General features: G+C 39.6%; 1 protein-coding gene across 4 annotated transcripts in view; it reads left to right on the plus strand.

Moving 5' to 3' along the window:
• Positions 1 to 252: 252 nt before the first annotated feature.
• The window catches only part of LOC132816757 (glutamate receptor 4), a 249,369-nt gene continuing 227,740 nt past the window's right edge, over positions 253 to 21,881 (plus strand). For all 4 annotated transcript variants that reach the window (XM_060826672.1, XM_060826673.1, XM_060826674.1 and 1 more), the window contains exons 1-2: positions 253 to 340; positions 1,855 to 2,013. In XM_060826672.1, the coding sequence (XP_060682655.1) occupies positions 253 to 340; positions 1,855 to 2,013 (247 nt within the window). The remainder of the gene's footprint in view (positions 341 to 1,854; positions 2,014 to 21,881) is intronic.

Raw genomic sequence — 21,881 nt, forward strand, 5'->3', positions numbered from 1 at the left:
GGAGAGAGTGCCGGAGATAGATAGCGCATGTCTCATCTCCCCCCTGCCAGCCACTAGACGCTCCCAACACCACCATCTTGCATGTGCACCGATCCCAGCGCCACAACATTCAGCTGGACACACTCGCTCTGACTGTGTGTGAGTGGAGACTGCGGAAAAAAAAATGCCCAGACTGGATTGTTAGGAGCAGACCGCGCTGTGCCCCGTGTGTGACCATCCTCGATGCCTCTCCATCACATCTAACAGAAGAAGATGAAGCGGATCGGCAGGCAAATTGTCTTGCTTTGCTCTGGCTTTTTGGGGCTTGCTTTAGGAGCTTTTCCCACCAGTGTACAAATAGGTAAGATCTTCGATCCGATCTTTTTTTAAAAAAAACTATTTCTCGCACAATATGAATCTTGTAGCGATCTGTCCGTGCACCATCGACTGGTGCATTTCAAATACAACGGCCGGGATATCTCTCCCTTTTGGCTCAAGGATTTGCGATCAGTTATAAAATAATGATGCGTGTGGAAGATAGTTATTTCGGGAAAAGGTAGAGTTGTGGAAGATGTTGGCCGTTTTCTGGTGGTTTTTGGAGGGAGTAGTGGGTGCAGTTGTATTATGTTGGAACACTGCAGTACTTGTACTGGGGTTGTCAGCTCTTAATGGGATGCTGCTGGCTCGCTCGCACTGATGTTAGTCAGTGCCGAGAAAAGTTCTCATCTGATCACATATGTATATATTTATATATATATAGCTTGTATTCTGTTCACGTTGTAAACCTGCAATCTAACGAAAAGGCATGTCAGATCATTGTAGCACTACACCAGTCAGGATTGCTGATAAGATGCATTACCTGCTACTGTGTGCACGGTGTGTGTATTCAGATATGGTCGTCAGAATAAGATTGGGGGGGAAAGTTAGTATTCTCTGTTATACGGACAAGCTGTGGAGGAAAGTCATTCTGTAACATTGGAGAGTGTAAAATGGAATCTCAATTAGCTTACACAAGCTGTAAAGTTAATTCCTCTGACGGTGTTTTTAATGCTAATAGATATATCGGGGGTCTCCCAATGTGTGCATCGAATGCCATTTAGCAAAGCCGTGTTAATGAGATGCTTCCTGTTCTGTCCCCACTGCAAAATGACCCACGTTCAAAAGTTGAAATTCAAAAGCGGTCGGGGCTTTTATTTTGCTTTTGTGGCGATGTTCATGTTTCAAACGTGATTTGAATGTCTTACTGACATTGGAAGTTTCCTATATATTGAAACGGTGTGTTCGCCCCCGGGCTGTTAATCAGTAATCGATGTGTCCATTCGGTCCTCACTGCACGGCACAATGCTGACGTTATTTGATCTGTGAATATTTTAGCCGGGCTGGGGGAGAGGGTCATGATTTAATGTCAGAGTTTAGAGGGGTTTTGTTTAAGATATCGAGTGCTAACACAGCATTGATACCGATGACATGACTGGAGATGAGGAATGAGATGTTGTATGGTATTGCATTTTAAAAGTGGACCTCTCGCTGCTTCTGTTGTGATTGGATGGCGTGCTGGTTAGGGAGTTCGGGTTAAGCATGACTTCGAACCTTTTTTTAAGTTTAGTCAAACTGCTGCAAACTTGCTCCCTCCACTGAAATAATGCTGCTGTCTTGGGGGGTGGGGGTGGGGGTGGGGTGACAAGATGCAATTAAATATTTTGCTTGTATCTTTACCTGAAGGTCGCTGGTTTGTTTTTATGTATTGGCACGATGGGTTTTCCAATGCATCAGTCCGTGGACTGTGTTGTGATCTGACAAGAGACTGCGAATAGAATGCTCTTAGCTAATTATCCCTTCGTTGTTTTGTTGTTTTTTTTCTTTCCGTTATTGCAGGAGGGCTGTTCATGAGATATTCTGATCAGGAATACAGTGCATTCCGCTTTGCCATTTATCTTCACAATACTAATCCCAACACGACTGAAGCCCCTTTCAATTTGGTTCCTCATGTGGACAACATTGAAACAGCCAACAGCTTTGCTGTAACAAATGCCTGTAAGTAGAAAGCACTTTTCTTTATGTTTGAGCCGTTTATCGAAAATAATCGATTGTCACAGGGAACACTCCAGACTGCGGCGAGTGGCCGTTTTAACATTGACTGAAGCCTTCTTGCTGCTCTGAGCACGTGATTTGAAAGAGTCGTTAATACTTTCAGTTATTATGCAAAAAAAACAAATGTTTGGAGTTCAGGTGCTTTCAAATGTACGGTTACAGCCAAGGAGCTGGAGAGAACCCCCTATCCTTTTTAGTTAGCCTTTCCCAACGAAACCCAGTTTGGCTGAATCATTATGGGTTTTTTTTATATGATGCTATCACCGTTTTTAGCTGCTGCAGGGAAATGAAGGATTTCCCTGGGAATCTCCTGTAAATGCTTTATCAGCAAATATAATGTTTGTAGTTAAAACCTATGGTTGAGGTTTAATTAGAAACGTTGGTTTGGGTTAACAGATATTGGAAAAATCACGGTTAGATTTATACACGTCAGTCCATGGCGGGGGTTAAGTTGTCTTTTTTTTTGATTGGTTCACGTATCTCCATCTCGGTATCCTGCTGACTTGTTCCGTTTATGACTGCCTTTGTTGTTAATAATACCAGATAGCACCCAGCTCCAAGCACTCCTCGTATGGTGGTTAAATCCGAAATAATAGAACATCAATCAGCATTGTATCTAGCGTAGAATACCCACGAACTTGAGATATTTACGAAATATTTGTTTCTTTAGTTTTTCCAGATTTTTAAAATCTCAATAATGATTATTAAAGAGGCAAAATCTGGACTAATCCAACACCCCATGAACTTTCTCAAGTCTATCTTGAGGCAATTGTTGTCCAACCAGTAGGATAAATAAAAATTTATACAGAGAGAATCAATCCATGTCCCTGCATATCCCCAACTTTAACATTGCCATCAAACACAAGGGATCAATCCTGGGTCAATTGAAGAATGCAGGGGGCCATTCCAGGAGCAGCAGGAACATCAATCACGTTTGGCACTTGCCTTAGTTACACACATTGGTGGGACTACCCTCCAGTTTTTCTTGTTCGTGCTCTTGCTAAAGCATCTAGTGAAGATTCTTTTTCCCTCTTCTATTGCTTCACTGTCACTTCAAGAGCCATGCACAGAATCTCTTTGTGATCCCTTCATCTTCCTCTCAACTTCACTTTATAATATTTTCTGCTGATGTATGTGGGATCAGTTGCATATGAATGTTGATCGTATCCAATTCTCCTTCTCCAACAACTCTTCTGACATCTCCACTGTGCTGTATTGTCAGATTGCTTCTTCAACAATCAGTCTTACACAAATTGTATTTTACTCCTTCCACTAATACTAGATGCTACCACAAACCCTGTCAATGACTCATTCAAACTTCTCCCTAGATACCAGACCGCAACCTCATATCCCACATCACACCAGGACCTGTTCAGCCATTGTCTTTGCTTTTCATTACTGTTACACCGTATTTTTAAAAATTCTTACTCTTGTGTTGAAATCCTTAATAACTGTGACTCTCTTTACTTGAGTAACCTTGTGCATTTTTCCCTATCATTGTGGTGCCTTTGGCTTCCTCAGCCTCATGTTCTGGAATTCCCTCTGGAACACTCTTTACTTCCTTCTTCCTTTAAGACCCTTCTTTAAAATTTCCTCTGATCAAGTCTCTTTTCTCCCCTTTTTTTAGCTCCCTTTCTATTATTTCCTTTTGCACCTTTTGATATTTTTTCTGTTCTTTAAAAGTGGTGTAAAAATGAGGTGGTTTTTATTTTGAAACTGTAACATTTTTTCAAAAAGAAGTGAAAGATAGCACATGGGCTTTCTTTTAAAGGTTTTAATCTAATTAAAATTAGGGCTTTAATTTATGTTATGCAATCCTCATTTAATGCACTGTTTTCTTGTTCACTTACACTGGATATAGGCATTGCTGGCTGAACAAGCATTGCCTATCCATATTTGCCCTTAAGGTGATGCTAAGCTGCATTTTTGAACGTCTGCAGTCTATTTGATGGAGGTGCATCCAAAATGACATTAGAGTTGGAGTTCAAGGATTTTGACTCAGTGATAGTGAAGAAACAGCACTTTATTTCTAATTCTGAATACTGAGTGGCTTGGAAGGGAACTTGCAGGTGTTGGTGTCCCTGTGTGTCTGCTGTCTTCCAACTTCTAGGTGAAAGTAGTTGTGGATTTGGAAGGTGCTGTCATAGGAGCCTTGGTGAATTTCTACAGTGCATTTTGTAGATGGCACCACTGAAAATCAGTGGTGGAGGGAATCAGATGCTGTGGGTCTGGTGCGAATCAAGCAGGGTGCTTTGTTCTGGATGGTGTCAATCTTTAAGAGTGTTGTTGGAGCTCATTCAGACAAATGGGGAACATTCCATCACATTCCTGACTTGTACCTTCTGTACAAGCTTTGGGGAGTCAAGAGGTGAGATACTTGCTGCAAGATACCTAGCTTCTGACCTGCTTTTGTAGCCACGGTACTTGTACATCTAGCCCGTCCAATTTCTGGTCACTGGTAACCCCCAGGATGTCAATAGTGGGTTTCAGTGTTGGCAATACCATTGAATGTCAACAGACAATAGTTAGATTCTGTCTTGATGGGAAGAACAATTTCCAGGCATTTGAGGCATGGCTGTTACTTTCCAATTGTCAGCCCAAGCTAGACGTTATCCAAATCTTTTTGCATTGGAAATGGACTGCTTCAGCATCTGAGGAATAATGAATAGTGTTGAATATTGTGCAAACATCACCACTTCTCACCTTTTATGATGGAGAAGTAATTGAAGAACAGCTGAAGATGGTTAGGCCAATGACATGCCTGAGGAACTCCTTCAGAAATGTCCTGGAACTGAGATGATTGATCTCTAACCAAACACTGCCCTCTTCCTTTGTGCCAGGTATGATTCCAATCAGTAGAGTCTTCTTCCCCCCAGATTCCTATTGACTCCAGTTTTGCTAGAAATCCTTGATGGCACATTGTCACTCTCACCAGATTGAGACTGTTCTGAGGTCAAGAGCTTGGTGGCCTTGGTGGAATCTGAACTGGGTGTCGTTTGAAGAGGTTATCGCTCAGCAGATGCTGCTTAATAGCACTTCTGATGACATCTTCACTCACTTTACTGATGACAGAGAGTAGACTGATAAGGTGGTAGTTAGTCAGGTTGGATTTGTTCATTTTATTGTGTACGGGATATGCCTGGGCAATTTTTCACATTGTTGGGCAAATGCCAGTGTTGCAACTGTCTGAAATAACTTAGCTATGGGCATGGCTAGTTCTGGAGCCCAGTCTTCAATACAATTGCCGGAATGTTGTCAGTACTTATAGTGTTTTGCAGTATGCAGTGCCTCCAACCGTGACATGAATCAAATTGATGGAACACTAGTACTTGTGATGCTAAGGTCTTCTGGAGGAGGCCCCAATAGGTCATGCACTCAGCACTTCTGACTGAAGATTGTTATAAATGATCAGCCATATCTTTTTGTATCAATGTGCCGGTCTCCCCGATTTATTGAGAATGTTTGTGGAGAGTCTAACCTTTTGAATCTGCCCACTGTTATCAGCATGATCTTGGCAACTAACTAGCTACCTTTTTATAGCTTGAGGCATCTAATGCAGAAATAACACCTAGTTAGGATCTAGAAATTCATGTTGATGTCAGGGTCCCAACCCCAAAACAGAAATCAAACCTTTCATGTTTTCAGAATGCCACACTGTGAAGGTTCTGAGCTCCGATCCTGTTTTGCGATGAGTTGGTTGATCTCCAGTGGGGTTGGTTGATTGAAGCATGCAGTTGGCCTTAGCACTCCAATTTCAGTGGAACGTCAGGCTGAGCTGCTGCGAAATATCTTACTTGGATGCACACCGCATGATGCTAGATGATGATAACTCTGGGTTTGCTTTTGATATTTCCAACTTGAGTTGCCTGTAATCGTTTTTATTGAGACTTAGACCAGACCAATGGATAAGTGTACTGGAGGGCGATCAATCGGTTTGAAATTACATTCCACTAAATCTCATGACCTTTGGGGAAGAGGTCAAAACCGGTAAGAAACACCTTAAAGAATATCTTCTGTTTTCAATTTCACTGAATATTCACTTTAATTCTGAAATATAGAACAGTTCATAACCAGCATCACTTGAACAATGAAAATAGAGTTTCTTCTCTGATGATATACATTCAAATTTTTCCTTTTGTAACTGGAATATAGAATGATTTCACATCAACCTTCTGCAACAGTATCCATGTATTTGTGTTTTAAACCTGGTCTCTTTGACCTTATTTTGAGTCTCTGATCTGGGATGGGATGTTTTCTTATGAGATCCAGTATCAGTTTTTTTGTTTGCTCACCTCTTTGTGAAACACCTTGGGTTGTTTTGCTACATTAAAGATACCATAAATGCAATTTCTTGCAAGAAGAGACAAGATAACACAACACCACACAACAAGTGCATAGCAATGTGTTTTTCCCTTTATTTATGTAGTTCAAGCTGATAGTGTTCACATTATTTTCATAAGTACCAGTAAATAGCGTCAAATGTTGCAATATTAACTATTGTCTGAGGCAGGAATTTGGTTTAAGTCATAAAATGAATAAGAATTTAAAACAGATGTCCATTCTTCAACTCTGCAAAGTAACATTAGGAGTTCCAAGCCCCAAAACCTGATGGAATTAATCTAAATATCCCATTCGGAGTGGCTCAGTATTTGACATCTTGATGGAGTAGCAATATCATTTAGTTTTCCTTCAATGTGAGAAACCAAATAGCCACTGATGTAATCGAAGGAGATTGACACATCGTGATGTGCATTTGCCAATGTTTCAAAATCTGTACCAGGAGGAACTTGCATTTCGGTGTGTTAATAAAGTTATACAATGCAATGGTGCAAGGTAAAGTTATTTCTTCTCCTCCTCCTCCTCCTCCTCATAGTACATGAATTGTAATGAATACTGAATATACAGGACACATATGTTGGTAAATTTAAATGCAAATATACAGAAACCAAATACAAGCCTGAATACAGTGATCATCATATTCAAATATAACAATTGCAAATGGGAAATACGTTTTGTATCCAATAGGAATTATTGACAAGCCAGACATTGTGTTGAAAAGTGTGGTGCTGGAAAAGCACAGCAGGTGAGGCAGTATCCAAAGAGTGGAAGAATCAATGTTTTGGGCATAAGCCCTTCATCATTCCTGATGAGGAGCTTATGCCCAAAACGTCGATTCTCCTACTCCTCGGATGCTGCCTGACCTGCTGTGCTTTTCCAGTGCCACATTCTTCGACTCTGATCTCCAGCATCTGCAGTCCTCACCTTCTCCAAGCCAGAATTGTGACAATATGTAGTGATATTAGCCACAACAACTAAGTTTAGATAGCTGAATAGATAGTGGAGGCTTTAGTAGTGATCTCTCAGGTATTTTTGGAGTCAGGAAGCATCCCAAAGGACTAGAAAATTGTGAATGTAATCCCCCATTTAAGAAGGGAGTAAGGTAAAAGATGTGAAATTATAAGCTTATTACCATGACCTCAGTTGTTGGTAAGATTTTGGAATCAATTATAAAGGATGAGATTTCTGAATACTTAGAAGTTATGTTAAATAGGGAAAAGTCAGCATGGTTTCATCAAGGGGAAGTCATGCCTGACAAATCTACGAGAATTCTTTGAGGTGGTAACAAGCAGGTTAGAAGAAGGAGAGCCAATGGATGTTATCTACCTGGACTTCCAAAAGACCTTTGATAAGGTGCCACACAGGAGGCTGCTTTGTAAGATAAGGACCCGTGGTATTAGAGGCAAGGTGCTAGCATGGATAGAAGATTTGCTGTCTGGCAGAAGGCAAAAAGTGGGGATGAAAGGGTCCTTCTCAGGATGGAAGCTAGTAACTAGTGGTGTTCCACAAAGGTCAGTGTTGGCCCCACAACTTTTCACTTTATACATTAATGATTTGGATGAAGGAACTGATGACATTCTGGCTGAGTTTGCGGATGATACAAAGATAGGTGGAGGGGCAGGTACTATTGAGGGGGTGAAGAGGTTGCAGAAAGATTTCGACAGGTTAGGAGAGTGGGCTAAGAAGTGGCAGATGGCGTACAGTGTGGAAAACTGTGAGGTCATGCACTTTGGTAGGAAGAATAGAAGCATGGACTATTTTCTAATGGGGAGCAAATTCAGAAATCTAAAGTGCAAAGGGACTTAGGAGTTCTAGTCCAGGTTTCTCTTAAGGTAAATGTGCATGTTGGGTCAGTAGTTAGGAAGGCAAATATAATGTTGTCATTCACCTCAAGAGGACTACAACATAAAAGCCGGGATGTACTTCTGAGGCTTTATAAAACTCTGGTCAGAGCACATTTAGAGTACTGTGAACAATTTTGGGCCTCATATCTCAGGAAGAATGTATTGGCCCTGGAGCAGGTCCAGAGGAGGTTTACAAGAATGATCCCAGGAATGAAAGGCTTAACACATGAGGAACGTTTGAGGACTCTGGGACTATATTCGATGGAGTTTAGAAGGATGAGGTGGGGGATCTGATTGAAATGTAGAGAATACTGAATGGCCTGCATAGAGTGTATGTTGGGAAGATGTTTCCAATGACAGGGGAGAAGAGGATCTGAGGACACAGCCTTAGAGTAAAGGAAAACCCTTTAGAACAGAAATAAGGAGAAACGTGTTCAGCCAGAAAGTAAAATTCATTGCCACAGAGTGCCGTAGAGGTTAGGTCATTGAATATATTTAAAACAGAGATAGATAAGTTCTTGATTGTGAAGGAGATCAAAGGTAACAGGGAGAAAGTGGGAGAATAGGGTTGAAAAGCCTGTCAGCTATGATCGAATGGTGGAGCAGACTTGATGGACAGAATGGCCTAATTTCTGCTTCTATGTCTTATGCCCTTATGGTCTAAACTAGCTTGCACATTACAATATAGGTATATGTACTCTGTTACGTTTAGTGAACAAAAGTCCACTTCCGTTTAGCAACCAAAATAAACACTCAAAGCTTTAAAAATATACATGGAATTAAATTTTTGCTTTGGGGTCTTGTCAATAAATGCATAAGAATATTGAAGAATGAACAGACCAAACAGAGCCACATGCACCCCTATCAGCAATGAAATTAGACCAATCTTAATTCCAGATCACCCACATGTGGTAACCGAATAATACTTCACTAACCCTCCAACTTTGAACTTCAGTATATTCCTTTACATATACATCATTATCAGTGACAGAGACTTCAGCTCGGTCAATTGGGCTCTCTCAAAACCACTTCCTGGCTGTCTTCCCAGCTTGAAAATTTATCTTGTGGCATTTGCTACAATCAACATCTGTTTTTCTAAGAAGTGTTTTGGATGCAATATACAGTCCAAGTTGGTTCCATATTTAAAGTTATGCTGTCAGGTAGAGACAGAAACTGGATAAGGGAAAACAGAAGAATGTATGCACACAATTATGACTGGACTCCATAACATTTGGAGATGTAAGCTTCACAATCTTGGGAGATATCATCACAGAACTGGATACACCCAACACAACCAAACAAACGTTATGAACATAGATGAAAATAGTTAACAAGATTTTAATAAAGCAGTTAGAATGTGCACCTTATGACCACGTGATGCAAATTTCTTTCCATTACACTTGTCAATGGAATGTGAGCCTTACTGCAACAAGGATGAACAATAAATGTCAAAGAAGATGATGGTGGTGAGCTGCTTTCTCAGCACAATTCCAGTGGTGTTGGTATCCCATTAGCTGAGAAATGCCAGGACTTTGACCCAGCAATGACAGAAATAGATTGCCATCCAAAGCATGGATGATGTGCAGATTAGAGGCAGAATGTGTTCGTCATACGTTGCCATCTGCCAACTGTCCTTATTGTTCTGTGTGGCAAAGATCACAGGTTTGGAAGATGCTGTTGAAGAAACCTTAGTGAGTTGCAGCACCAGTGATGGAGGAAGTTAAACAGTGTGGATGAGAGCCAGTCGAGTGGACTGTTTTGTCTTGAAAGCTTCTTGAGTATTGTTGAAACAATACTTCAGTCAATGGGAAGTATTTTACTGTAAATGGTGGAAAAACTTTAGGGAATTAGATGAGTTAATCATTGAAGAGTACTCACACTCTATCCTGTTCTGTTGACCACAATATTTATGACTGACCCAATGAAGTTTCTGGCCAATAGTAACCCTCAGCATGTTGATAGTGGTGGATTCAGTGATGGCATTCTGGTTGAATATGAATCATGTGATCCCTGCTAGAGATGGTAATTGTAATACAATTGTATACCATGCATTAATGAATGGCCCAAGTGACCTTCTGTGTTGGCCATGTCTTGCTGCATGCTGATGTAGACTGCTTCATTATCTGAGGAATTACAAATGTACTTGAACACTTGTTATAGAAAAGCGAGATAAATACATGAGACAAAGGAACAACAAGGTACAATGTGGTACAATGTGAAACAGTTTGCAGGGATATGGGCCAAATGGGATCAAATGGGACTAGTTTAGTTGGGAACATGATTGGCATGCACTAGTTCGACCAAAGGGTTTGTTTTATGTTGTATGACTCTGTAATTCTATGACAATGTTTGTACAGTAGTTTCAAAATTGATTTTACCAATGTTTTTGTTGTTAACTTTGTCCTTTTTGAAATCTGGAAGCACTCATGAGCTCTTTTAAGAGGCTGCTGCATTTTCCAAAAATATTGCGAAGTTAATGCAAGCCAACTGACAATGCAGTGAACATAACACTTGTCCCTCAAGCCAAAGCTGACCAGAATCCTAAAAAAGATCAATTGTCTGATTGCTAGAGGTTACCAGCATTCATGTGATTAAATCTCCTACAATGACATGCACTGCCACCCCCTGAGCATACCAACTATTGTTCAACTGAAGGGCAAGCATTCCTGATGAAGGTCTTTTGCCCTAAATGTCGATATTACTGCTCCTTGGATGCTGTCTGACCAAGTGCTTTTCCAGTACAATACTCTCAATTCGAATAATTCTACTTGTAACATATATTAACACAGCTCCTCTCATTTTGTGGCATAACACTCAATGTTAAGGAGGGTCTAGCTTGGATAACATTTGAGATCCTTTGTCACATTCTAACCACCATGATTCTATCCATTCAGATTTTTGTTTTGTTAATGTTTTGATCATTAGGCACATTTTAGTGGCTAGCCAAATCCACGTGAGACTCCCTCGGGTCACAGCAGCAGGAGAGTTCCAGAGACCGACCACTGGTTAGCTGAAAGAAATCCATTTCAATTGATCCTTGAGACAAGTATACCTCTAATCTCTATTTTGTGTGAACAGCAACTTAATATATCTTCTTTCCACTTCTGCCATAAAATATAATCTGAAAGCCATACTGAGATACAAGTACATTTTTTTTAGATTAGACTTACAGTGTGGAAACAGGCCCTTCGGCCCAACAAGTCCACACCGACCCGCCGAAGCGCAACCCACCCATACCCCTACATTTACCCCTTACCTAACACTACGGGCAATTTAGCTTGGCCAATTCACCTGACCCGCACATCTTTGTGACTGTGGGAGGAAACCGGAGCACCCGGAGGAAACCCATGCAGACACGGGGAGAACGTGCAAACTCCACACAGTCAGTCGCCTGAGTCGGGAATTGAACCCGGGTCTACAGGCACTGTGAGGCAGCAGTGCTAACCACTGTGCCACCGTGCCGCCCACTTGTAGACTGTTGGATTGTTCATCCTATTTTTAATTTATTGCAAGGATTACATCACTTTTTTTATTGTCACTAACACTCCAGTATCTTCACCTGTACAATCTCAAAACTTCTTAATGCTAGGAGTGTGCAATTATTTCAGAATGTAAGATTTAAATGACTGTAATTATCATTATGTACCTCCAATGAATGATAATATAATGACTTTTTTGGACATGGTTGATCATTCCTGAACAATGACTTTATGCTTCAGCCCTAAGCTTCAGGAGATAAATGATCACTGTGATGATGCTTTGTTGCACCAATTAACTATATCAAATGGAAATACAACGATAGCATTTGGTCAACCTGTACCACAGCAAATTTACATGTAGTGCATGGTGGGAAGTATTGGTTTTCCCCAGCAACCACTTGTGATACTTATGGTATTTCATGAATTATGGAACAGTAAACTCTTTTTGTCACTTGAACTTTAAAGCAAGTGAAAATTGCCTTTGAAATGGTGTGTTGTATGCAAGATGACTCTCGGCTGGCATAACAGAATGCAGAGCTGAAAATGTGTTGCTGGTTAAAGCACAGCAGGTCAGGCAGCATCCAAGGAACAGGAAATTCGACGTTTCGGGCCAGAGCCCTTCATCAGGAATGAAGGGCTCTGGCCCGAAACGTCGAATTTCCTGTTCCTTGGATGCTGCCTGACCTGCTGTGCTTTAACCAGCAACACATTTTCAGCTCTGATCTCCAGCATCTGCAGACCTCACTTTTTACCCATAACAGAATGCAGAAATGGAAAATGCTGTTAAAAGTAACCATAATGCCCTGCAAAACCGATAGTAGAATGTTGGTCATGCTTTGAAAACTGAGCTTGACGTTTGTAGGGCATTTCTGCTTGAATGGGCACAGCACTGCTGAAAACCTGTAAAGGTTTAAATGCTAAGAAGGAGTTGGAGACAAGTTGAAATGCAAAATATTTTGTTGAGGAATCAATATTTCAATGCAAGCTTGGTTTCATGCAATGATGCTATCTGCAATTGTACTGTTGGCTTTCCGTCCTTCAATTCATACATTTCTGCAAGAAAGGGCTGTTGAAGATAGTAGAATCCCTCATTTGTAATGTAAGATTGTGTATTCAGTTTTTGTTCTATGCAATTTCAAAACCTGTTGTTTATCATCTTTCGGAATCTTCTGAAGTTTGGAAAAAAGCACGACCATATAGCCAAACAATACCATCATGTGCTCACTTAATCCCACTCTGCCTTTCTTTGAAGCTTTCAAACAGGTTATGATTGCAGTTTGTGCCTGTAGCACATTCCTGACCCTAAATTATTCTGAAGAGAGAAAACAGTATGGTGTCCTAAAATGTAAATATCAAAACCACTCTTGATAAAGGTTAACTGCTGAATTCATACTCCTAATGTGATTAATTCAGAAGGCATTTGCTCTTTGGAAGCAGAGATCGATGATGGGAAATGTAGCAATTACACACTCTCAGCATAACACTCCACACATAGGAGCAGATTTCAGGAATTGAGGTCAAAGAGTTCACCTCTGTGAATATACAACACACACACACATCTGCCTCACTAACACAAAAATATTTTCAAAATACATTGTGTAGCAAATGAATTTTCACCCCTTTTCAAGAGAGAATATAACCACAAAAAACACCTTTTTTTCATAACAAATGTCTTGAACTTTTTTTTTGTCTTGGTGAAATCAACAAACCTTTTAGGATGTGGACCCAAAAAACTCAAGCTAATCCCACATTGTTGTTGCAATTGCTGCCCAAGAAGATGGAAAGTTAGACGGCATGGCATTGCATGTGATTGTGTTTAAACACGGTAGATTTCACAAATGGTTAAGAAGTAGTTGCTCGCTTTCAAGTTTGATTAATAACTTATAGATGCAGCCAACACATAATTGATATTCTGATATTCCCAGTTTTAATACCAGCATAATCACATGTTATGCTGAAATATGAAAGAATGAGAAGATAATGTGAAATTGTTGCTATCATGTTTGTAACTTCAAACAAGCTTGAATGTTTATGTTCCCATGGCACATGAATAATTTCCAGACATGTTTTAAAGAGATAGGTTTGCTCATAGAAAAGGCAAAGAGAAATAATCTTCTTTACCTATTTTTTTCAGTGAAAAACCTGGAGGATGAAGCAGTGTGACTATGTATATTTTTCTCCAGTTGTTAATTTAACTGTGAAAATAATACAAAACCAGAGAGTAGAATTTTATACATTTGGAACGTTTATCTCCTTACAATGATTCAATAAAGACTTGGAGACTTAATTTCTTTAGACGAATTGTTATAAAAATGAATAAGTGTGTTTTCTGCACGACAAGTTACTCACAGTCTGTATTTAATTGGGAGGCACAATTCTTAGATCTCCTGAAGACAATGGATTCTTTTTTACAACACTCTAATTAAAATAAATCCACAGTCTTTATGAATTTGAACAGTAGCATTACTTGAATATTGGAAAGGGGATAAACATTAGCTTGGATCACTGACTAATGTCAGGTCAATTCTGATTCTGGACTCATTCCCTTACAGTATACCAGTTCTATACAAGCAAGTACATTTATATGCAGTAACAAGACAAGTGCCTGTGTAACTGTACAAATGTATGTGGGAGACCTGTGTGTGTGTGTCTGTACCTGTGTTTACACATGCATCAGAATTCCTATTTTCAATATGTATATCAATGCAAATACAGCTGCCAGCTGTGACCAGGCAATCACTACCAAGATCATAGATCATTTCAGAAGTTCCAAAGCAGATGTCAGCCCTGCGAAACAAGACATGAGCAGAGATCACCCATTCCCCAACCCCGTACCCCAGTCAATGGAGAGTGTCACATTTGGGACGTGTAGCAGACTTTCTAGAAATGGCTGACTCAGACCACAAAGGAAATGGTGCAGATGTCTTCCCCACCATTCTCAGGTTGCATTCCTACCATCTCTCACAGATGGCAATATGTTAGTCACTTGAATATGGATTAGAATCTGGTTTATTGGGTTATGAGCAGTTGTTGTGGAAAAACATGAACAGTTATTTCAAAGTCATATGGAATATGGGCCCATTGACATTTCTAGTCTAAGTTCACCCCCTTCACCTATCAGACTGGCACGATGCAAATGTTAATTATTCATAACTATGGAATAAATCTCTTTAACAGTCTAGCTGAAGACAGGTTATGAAGAAATTCCAGGTGGACAGTCTGGGAATCATAGACCTAAAGTAACTTCTGTTTAACCCTCTCTCCTTTTCACCACTTCCCTCCACCCCATGCATTTAATACTTGTGTTATATCTCAAATATGTTCGGACATTATTATAAAATCCATAGCAGCATTATTTTTCACCAGTTCGCTCGCATTCCTGACAGCTACATTTTTAAAGTAGTTTGGGATTTCTTGCCTATACTTGTGTGTATGTTGTCACCTGTTTTGCAAAACTTTTACAACTGGGCTGCCCAGAGCAAATGCATTCCTCCTGATTCCAGCAACTGCACTTGATTTGTACCACCACTGCCCCCACTTCCCACTGTCCATTTTGTAATGCATGGTTAGTTGCTCAAGATTCATTCTGTTGAAATGGACAAGCTGTATCTGAGGGCACAGCACTGTTAGTAAATCATGCAAATAATTATAATGAGAGTTGAGGCTGAGTTGCAAGTTGGCTTTGAGCCTGTTCACTACGGGGTGCATCATCCTGTACACTGTCTTAGTCACAGAACCTGGAAACCGGCCATGATCAAATCCTATCCCAAAGTTCTGCCACTACTCTAGGTTTCTCCAGTCCATGAATTGAATGTGTCAGATAGTTTAACCTTTTTTCCAATTTTCAAATATATTATGCTTCAAAACAATCATGGGTTTATGGGAAAAACAAGTGACAGCAAACTATCTTATAAAGTTGGAAGTCTGTCTATAAATATCTTTCTGGCATGCAGTGACCCAGTCCTCATTCCCCTGGTATACATGAAACATTCTCAAGAGATTCTACAGCATGTAATTGTAACATCTCTTTACAGCAAGAAAATTAACTAAAATGAAATGATATTTGCTGTTTGCTATAGAAAAACAATTGTTCTTAATTCAAGAGAGATTCTTGGATTTGAAAACTAAGCCAGCAGCATAATTTTAAGATTCAGCCAAGCTGACATTGTGTGTCAATAGATCTGACCTGGGGAATCAAACATTCTTTACGTTGTAGCCTAGCAGCTGTTTTGAAGTGAATGAAATTATGCAGCATGTTCACATGAATACAGACTAAGACTGGCGAATGTGCAAATTTGTGTAATGTTACAGTCAAGGATCAAGCAATAGCATTGTATAATCCTGGATTTAAAAACAACAAACTGAAAATACACAGGTCAGGCAGCATTTGTGGAGCTAGAGAGAGACCATTAATATTTATTGTTAATCTTGCATCTAAAATGTACCCTATTCTTAAATGGGCAGTTTGACTATGGAAGACGACAGAGTGTGGCAGGACGTACAAAAAGGGGTCTGTGATAGAATGGAAGGGATAAGAGAGAGGAAGGTGTTGGCGTAGTGGTAATATCACTGGACTAGTAATTCAGAATCTCATTCTGGGAGCATGGGTTTTGCCATGGTGAAATGTGAGTTCATTACAAATCTATGGGCACCGTGCAATCATTACCATTTGTTGTAATTATACCATTCTTGCCTGGTTTAGCCAAAATGTGACTCCAACAACAATGTTGGGACTCTTAGCTGCCATCTGCACATTTAGGGATTGCGAGTAAAGGCTAGACTTGCCAGTAACACCTATATCCCATCTTGTTTTTTAAAAGCGAATGAATAGGTGAAGGATTGGTGGGTAAGGCAAAAAAGAGTGGTAATGGGAAAAGTAAAGAGATGTCCAGAGGACATGTGATTGGCAGAATGATTTCAAGAAACCGCTGTCCAAAAGCAAAAGAGTAAAATTAAAGCTAGCAAAGATAAACAAATTAAGGGTAGAGATTAGGTGCTAAATTTGTTGAACTGGGTCTGAAAAGTTGTAAAATTTCTAATTGAAAGACAAAGTCCTGGTGTTGAGCTTCAATGGACTGCTGCAGGAAGCTGAGGCCAAAGAGGTCGCTGAGGTCATTGATTGAGTTTGTGGTGAATAGACATTGATAACCCCAGAACTGTCACTGCCTTTGCAGAATACTGTACTAGCCAGCAACGCAGTTGGCAAAATCTGTATGAAGCATTTTAATTTGTTAATGCTTTTGCCTAAAATGAAGTTCGTTTATTCATGAAAAGCTTATTTAGGAGGCAAGATTTACTTTCACAATTAATCCTGCAATATCATGCAGAAGATCATGGGTATTATACAGTAGCCATTTTTCTATAAATGTTGTTTGGGAAAATGTTCATGAAACATGCCATTGATTCCATTCCCAGTTTTCTTTTCAGTAAAGGTCAGATATGAATAATGAACATGAAGGTCTCATTAGGCACGGCAAAAAAAAGTTTTGCAATCTATCATTTGCTGAGAAGTGTATGAATAAAACATTTGAGGGATGTCAGAAGCTCACATAGTTTAACTTTTCAAATAGATGACTGACAAGCTAATGGGGTAGGATTTAAGCCTCAAGGTGGAACTGATGTTTCAGGCATAAAATGTCCCTTCAGTTATTGGCCGGTAATATTGTTTTCATTTTTTATTCATTCACAGGATGAGGGTGTCACTGACCAGGCCAGCATTTACTGCCCATCCCTAATTGCCCAGAGGGCAATTAAGAGTCAACTACATTGCTGTGGGTCTAGAGTCACATGTAGGCCAGACCAGGCAAGGATGGCAAATTGTTTCCCCTAAAGGACATTGATGAACCAGATGTGTTTGTCCAGCAAATGACAATGGATTCACAGTCATCATGAGACTCTTACTGCCAGATTTTGCTGAGTTCAAATTATGGCATTTTCTGTGGTGGGATTTAAACCTGCGTCCCCAGGACATATCACTAGGCCATTGCCTCCTCCTTGAGGGCGAGGGAATTGGAAACTATTGTACCTGTCATTTAAGGAACAAAACTGGTGACTGATGTGATGCATTTGTACCCATTACCTACCAAAAGTTTGCATTTACCATACTGGATCTGCCTTTGCATACGTGCCCAGTACATATACTGGAATTATGCAGGAACCACACTATGTAATAGTAAAACAAGGATCCTATCCTGGCTGTAGGATTCTTTAATTGAAATTAGAAGTGTACAACACCTGACCTGCCCTAAGTAAACCTGCCCAGCAAATAGTGGCATGAGCCATTAACAAATGCCTTCAGATGTATTTTCCTCCATACAGGTTAGTCAATGGTTTGTGTCTTTAGTTGCTAATTAATTATTTCTGGGCTACTTTCCCAATCTATACCTCACTTTGAAAGCTTTGGAAACATCTATTAATTGTTAGACTATTTAGCCTATTTAGCTCCATGTGGAAATTATTTGATAAATGTGAAGAGGGACCGAATCCAGGATTCTGTATGGTTGGCATGGTGCAGATATCATTCAGTAGTCCTGTACTTGAACACAGCTTTTTAGGCACTACCACTCTCCCCATTATTTCCATGATTTCAAATCCATTTTGTTAAGTGATATGATTCATGGCACCTCAAGGAGTTAGAAGATGCTTGGTGTAAATTAAGGAATTCTTTATGAAATATTAGATTAAATTCTCTACAGTGTGGAAACAGGCCATTTGGCCCAATAAGTCCACACCAACCCTTCGAACGGTAACTCACCCAGACCCATTTCCCTTTGGCTAACGCACCTAACACTATGGGCAATTTCTCATGCCAATTCACCTAACGTGGATTGTGGGAGGAAACCCAGGCAGACACAGGGAGAATATGCAAACTCCACACAGACAGTCTCCCGAGGCTAGAATCGAGCCCAGGTCCCTGGCACTGTGAGGCAGCAGTGCTAACCACTGAACCACCATGCTACCCCAATAAATGTGGTGAGTGTGGAGATGTCACAAGTAAGTTCAGCATGCTTTTAATGCAATAATTCATTAAGGACCTGTACATTAAAAAAACGTGTATTACATTTGCCAAGAATGTCAATGTATTCTGGTGTAATGGAGTATTTTACCCACTTGATAAAATCCTCTTCTACATTTAACATTGTTAAGATTCCAACTTTAATGTGTAATCTAAACTCTGTCTCCACCTTTACATTGACTTTAAAGTCCACAACTCTGTAGAGCTTTTATATACTTTCCCAGTATCCATTATAGGCCTATGATAACACTGGTGTTATGACACAGGGACGGCAAGCTGGACTGAATCGTTCTCCCTGTCCCTATATTTGTAATGTTGTAGAATTAAAGCATTCAACGACTCTCAAAATTACCCCAATAGTTCCTAACCAGACTTTATGAATAATTGGTATTAGATACCAAATTTATAGCTTAAACAAAAACAATTTATGATTAATATAGTCACTTTACCAGAGCAAAGTTAAACAAGAAGATATTCGAATTAATAATTATGAATTAAACCCACCTATTAATCTTAGCCCCCACTCTCTCACAGACACAGTTAAGGGATAAAATAAAATTTAAAAAATGTAACTGGCCAGTTCACTTAAGCAGATTTAATAATGTGTAGTATCATAGGCACAAGGGATTGTATCTTGCTTGATTTCCAAAGAGACCAATCAATGTAAATAACTTCCAATGGGTTCTGAAGAATATTCACATAATTCTCACACCTGGGATTCTATTCTCTGAACTTTCAACAAGTTGATAAGAGGATGATAACCAGAGAACGACCAAAGCTCCACGTTTCACCTTCTGACTAAAACACAGTTCAAACTTTGATTTCTGTTTTTGCTTTTCCAACATGCTCTTAGTTGGACAGGTCAGCCTCCCTGTGATGGACTCTCTTAAAATCCAAACATCTGCTAGCCTTAAGCATAATGCATCTCTGCCACTGAAACATCTATAGTGTCCTTTGAACAATAATCAGCCTGCAATTGGCTTTGAGGCAGGTCTCGTAAATATTAGTTTGTTTGTTCTTCCCTTCTCTTAAAAAGAAACTGCTGACAGTCATCTTCAAATCAGAATTCTCAGTTCCAAGCCAACACTGGAAAAATAAAGAAAACTGAAGTTTCCAGTACTGGGAAGTCGTTACAATGCTCATAAAATTGTCAGAATAAACAGGCAAGCATTTAACAAACATGTAAAAAAAAATTCTCACCCACTCAAAACAGTTGAACAATGCACACAGTCCCATTCACAGTTGTGAAAACATTTCCTACTGACCTGAATTCATTAGTGAGCTTGGTGTTTAGCCAAGCATTCACAGTAGCTCAGGAGAAACAAACTGAACGGATAGCCACCTGGCTTACCAAATGATTGACGAGATAGATAGGTAGAAATTAATGGGTCAGAGCAAGGATGATGCTGCAGTGAATGGAGACGTCAGCATCCAACCATATTCTAGTGAGGACCCAGATCAGTCTGGGCAAGTTCACTATCTGGCATTGTCAATGGTATTGGTAAAGTGACCAATTTGTGACCTTGTACTTAATCTGTTTCTTATGAAACTGACCTTGCAGAAGTTAGGGAAAGCGAAAAGTGAGAATTTTTAAAGGACTGAGAGTTGGCAGTGTAAATTATGTGAGTAAAAGAGGGAACAGGTGGATTCATATGTGAATGAAGTTGCACAGTTATTGTGAATTGTAAGGAAGAAAATCATGCAGATGTAAGGAGAGAACAGCTCAAGTGAAGGACAGATAAAGGGCATTTTACTATCTTTTCAGCGAATTCATTCACCTGGGTGTACCCATTGCAATATTCCATGTCTTTTGTGTTATGTGGAGGACTTCTGTCCAATGAGGGAAGCAGAAACTTTTTTGGCAGCTTGAAACACTGTCTTATTGAACCTGTTTTGTAAGATTTTTTACAAATATACACCCTGTGGCTCCCCCTTCCCCCCAAATGTAATCTTCCCATGAAGAGTTGCTGACTGCTTTGACCACTTTTTTTTTAACATTGTGCAAGACATCTGATTTTTAGCAGTGGCCTTTGCTTGCCAGCTTTTGGATGTGACTGGATTTCTAGTCTGACATGTCCATTTATATGGTATGGGTTAACCCAGAATGCCATTGTGCTTCAGTTTTCTTTAATGGCATGTCTGTGATTTTGTTATCAGCTGAACAGGAATGCCTTGGTTTAATAAAATTGAAATACATTAAGTATTTCAAGCATATCAAGAATTGTCTGTATGGTATTTTATTGATTAGTAAAACAGAAATTAGAACTGTAAAAGAATTTCAGACCTTTTTTAGATGAAGCTACGGGATGGTTTCAGTGATGAATGACTGGTTGCATATCTTATAGACATTTGTTTGATGTGAATTGTGCATCCTCTTGTCAAGAGGGTGTTAATTGGCTCATTTATAATTGACTAAATAAATCATTAAGTGGATCTGGAATCAGGATACAGAACAGGATTGTTTGCACTATTGTTTTATAAATGAATGATAAATATTACACTGAGGTATTCAGTGGAATGCCAGTAATTCAGATATAGGAAAACCTTGAAATAAAATCTGGCTTCCTAGGACCATCTGTAAAATCCACAACTGAAGCATGGCTTGACTTGGCCTGAGGACTCTTTCTCATTCTGTGTCAGAGATGCTGGTGTGAAGCCAGGAACAATGCAGACAGCAATGTGAAAAACTAAACAGCCCTGTTCGATTATCATAATTTCAGTGGGATTGAAAGCTTATGATAGTCTTTTTCTTTTGTCTGATCAGGCTGATTTCAACCTACCTTTTTGCTTTATGTTAAAATGCATTGTGGTGATGAGTGAACATATTTCTCATGTTGAGATCATGATCTGTGCAGAGATCAGATGTTGCAGGCCTACATTATAACAGCATGTTTTCTGAGAAGTTATCAATTTTTTGTTCACTTCAAAGCTTGTGGATTACAATCTTGCCCACACAATGAATAATCATGATAGATTTAAAGTCCATTTGTAGCAATCCAGTGTGAAATCCTTTTTGAGGAGATATGGAATAGGATTACAGGAAGGATACAAATAAAATACTGCAGATGCTGGAAATCTGAAACAAGCTCAGAAAATTCTGGACAAGCTCAGATGGTCTGACAGCATCTGTGGAGA

The sequence above is a fragment of the Hemiscyllium ocellatum genome, chromosome 6 (assembly GCF_020745735.1).
Source record: "Hemiscyllium ocellatum isolate sHemOce1 chromosome 6, sHemOce1.pat.X.cur, whole genome shotgun sequence".
Lineage (NCBI taxonomy): Eukaryota > Metazoa > Chordata > Chondrichthyes > Orectolobiformes > Hemiscylliidae > Hemiscyllium > Hemiscyllium ocellatum.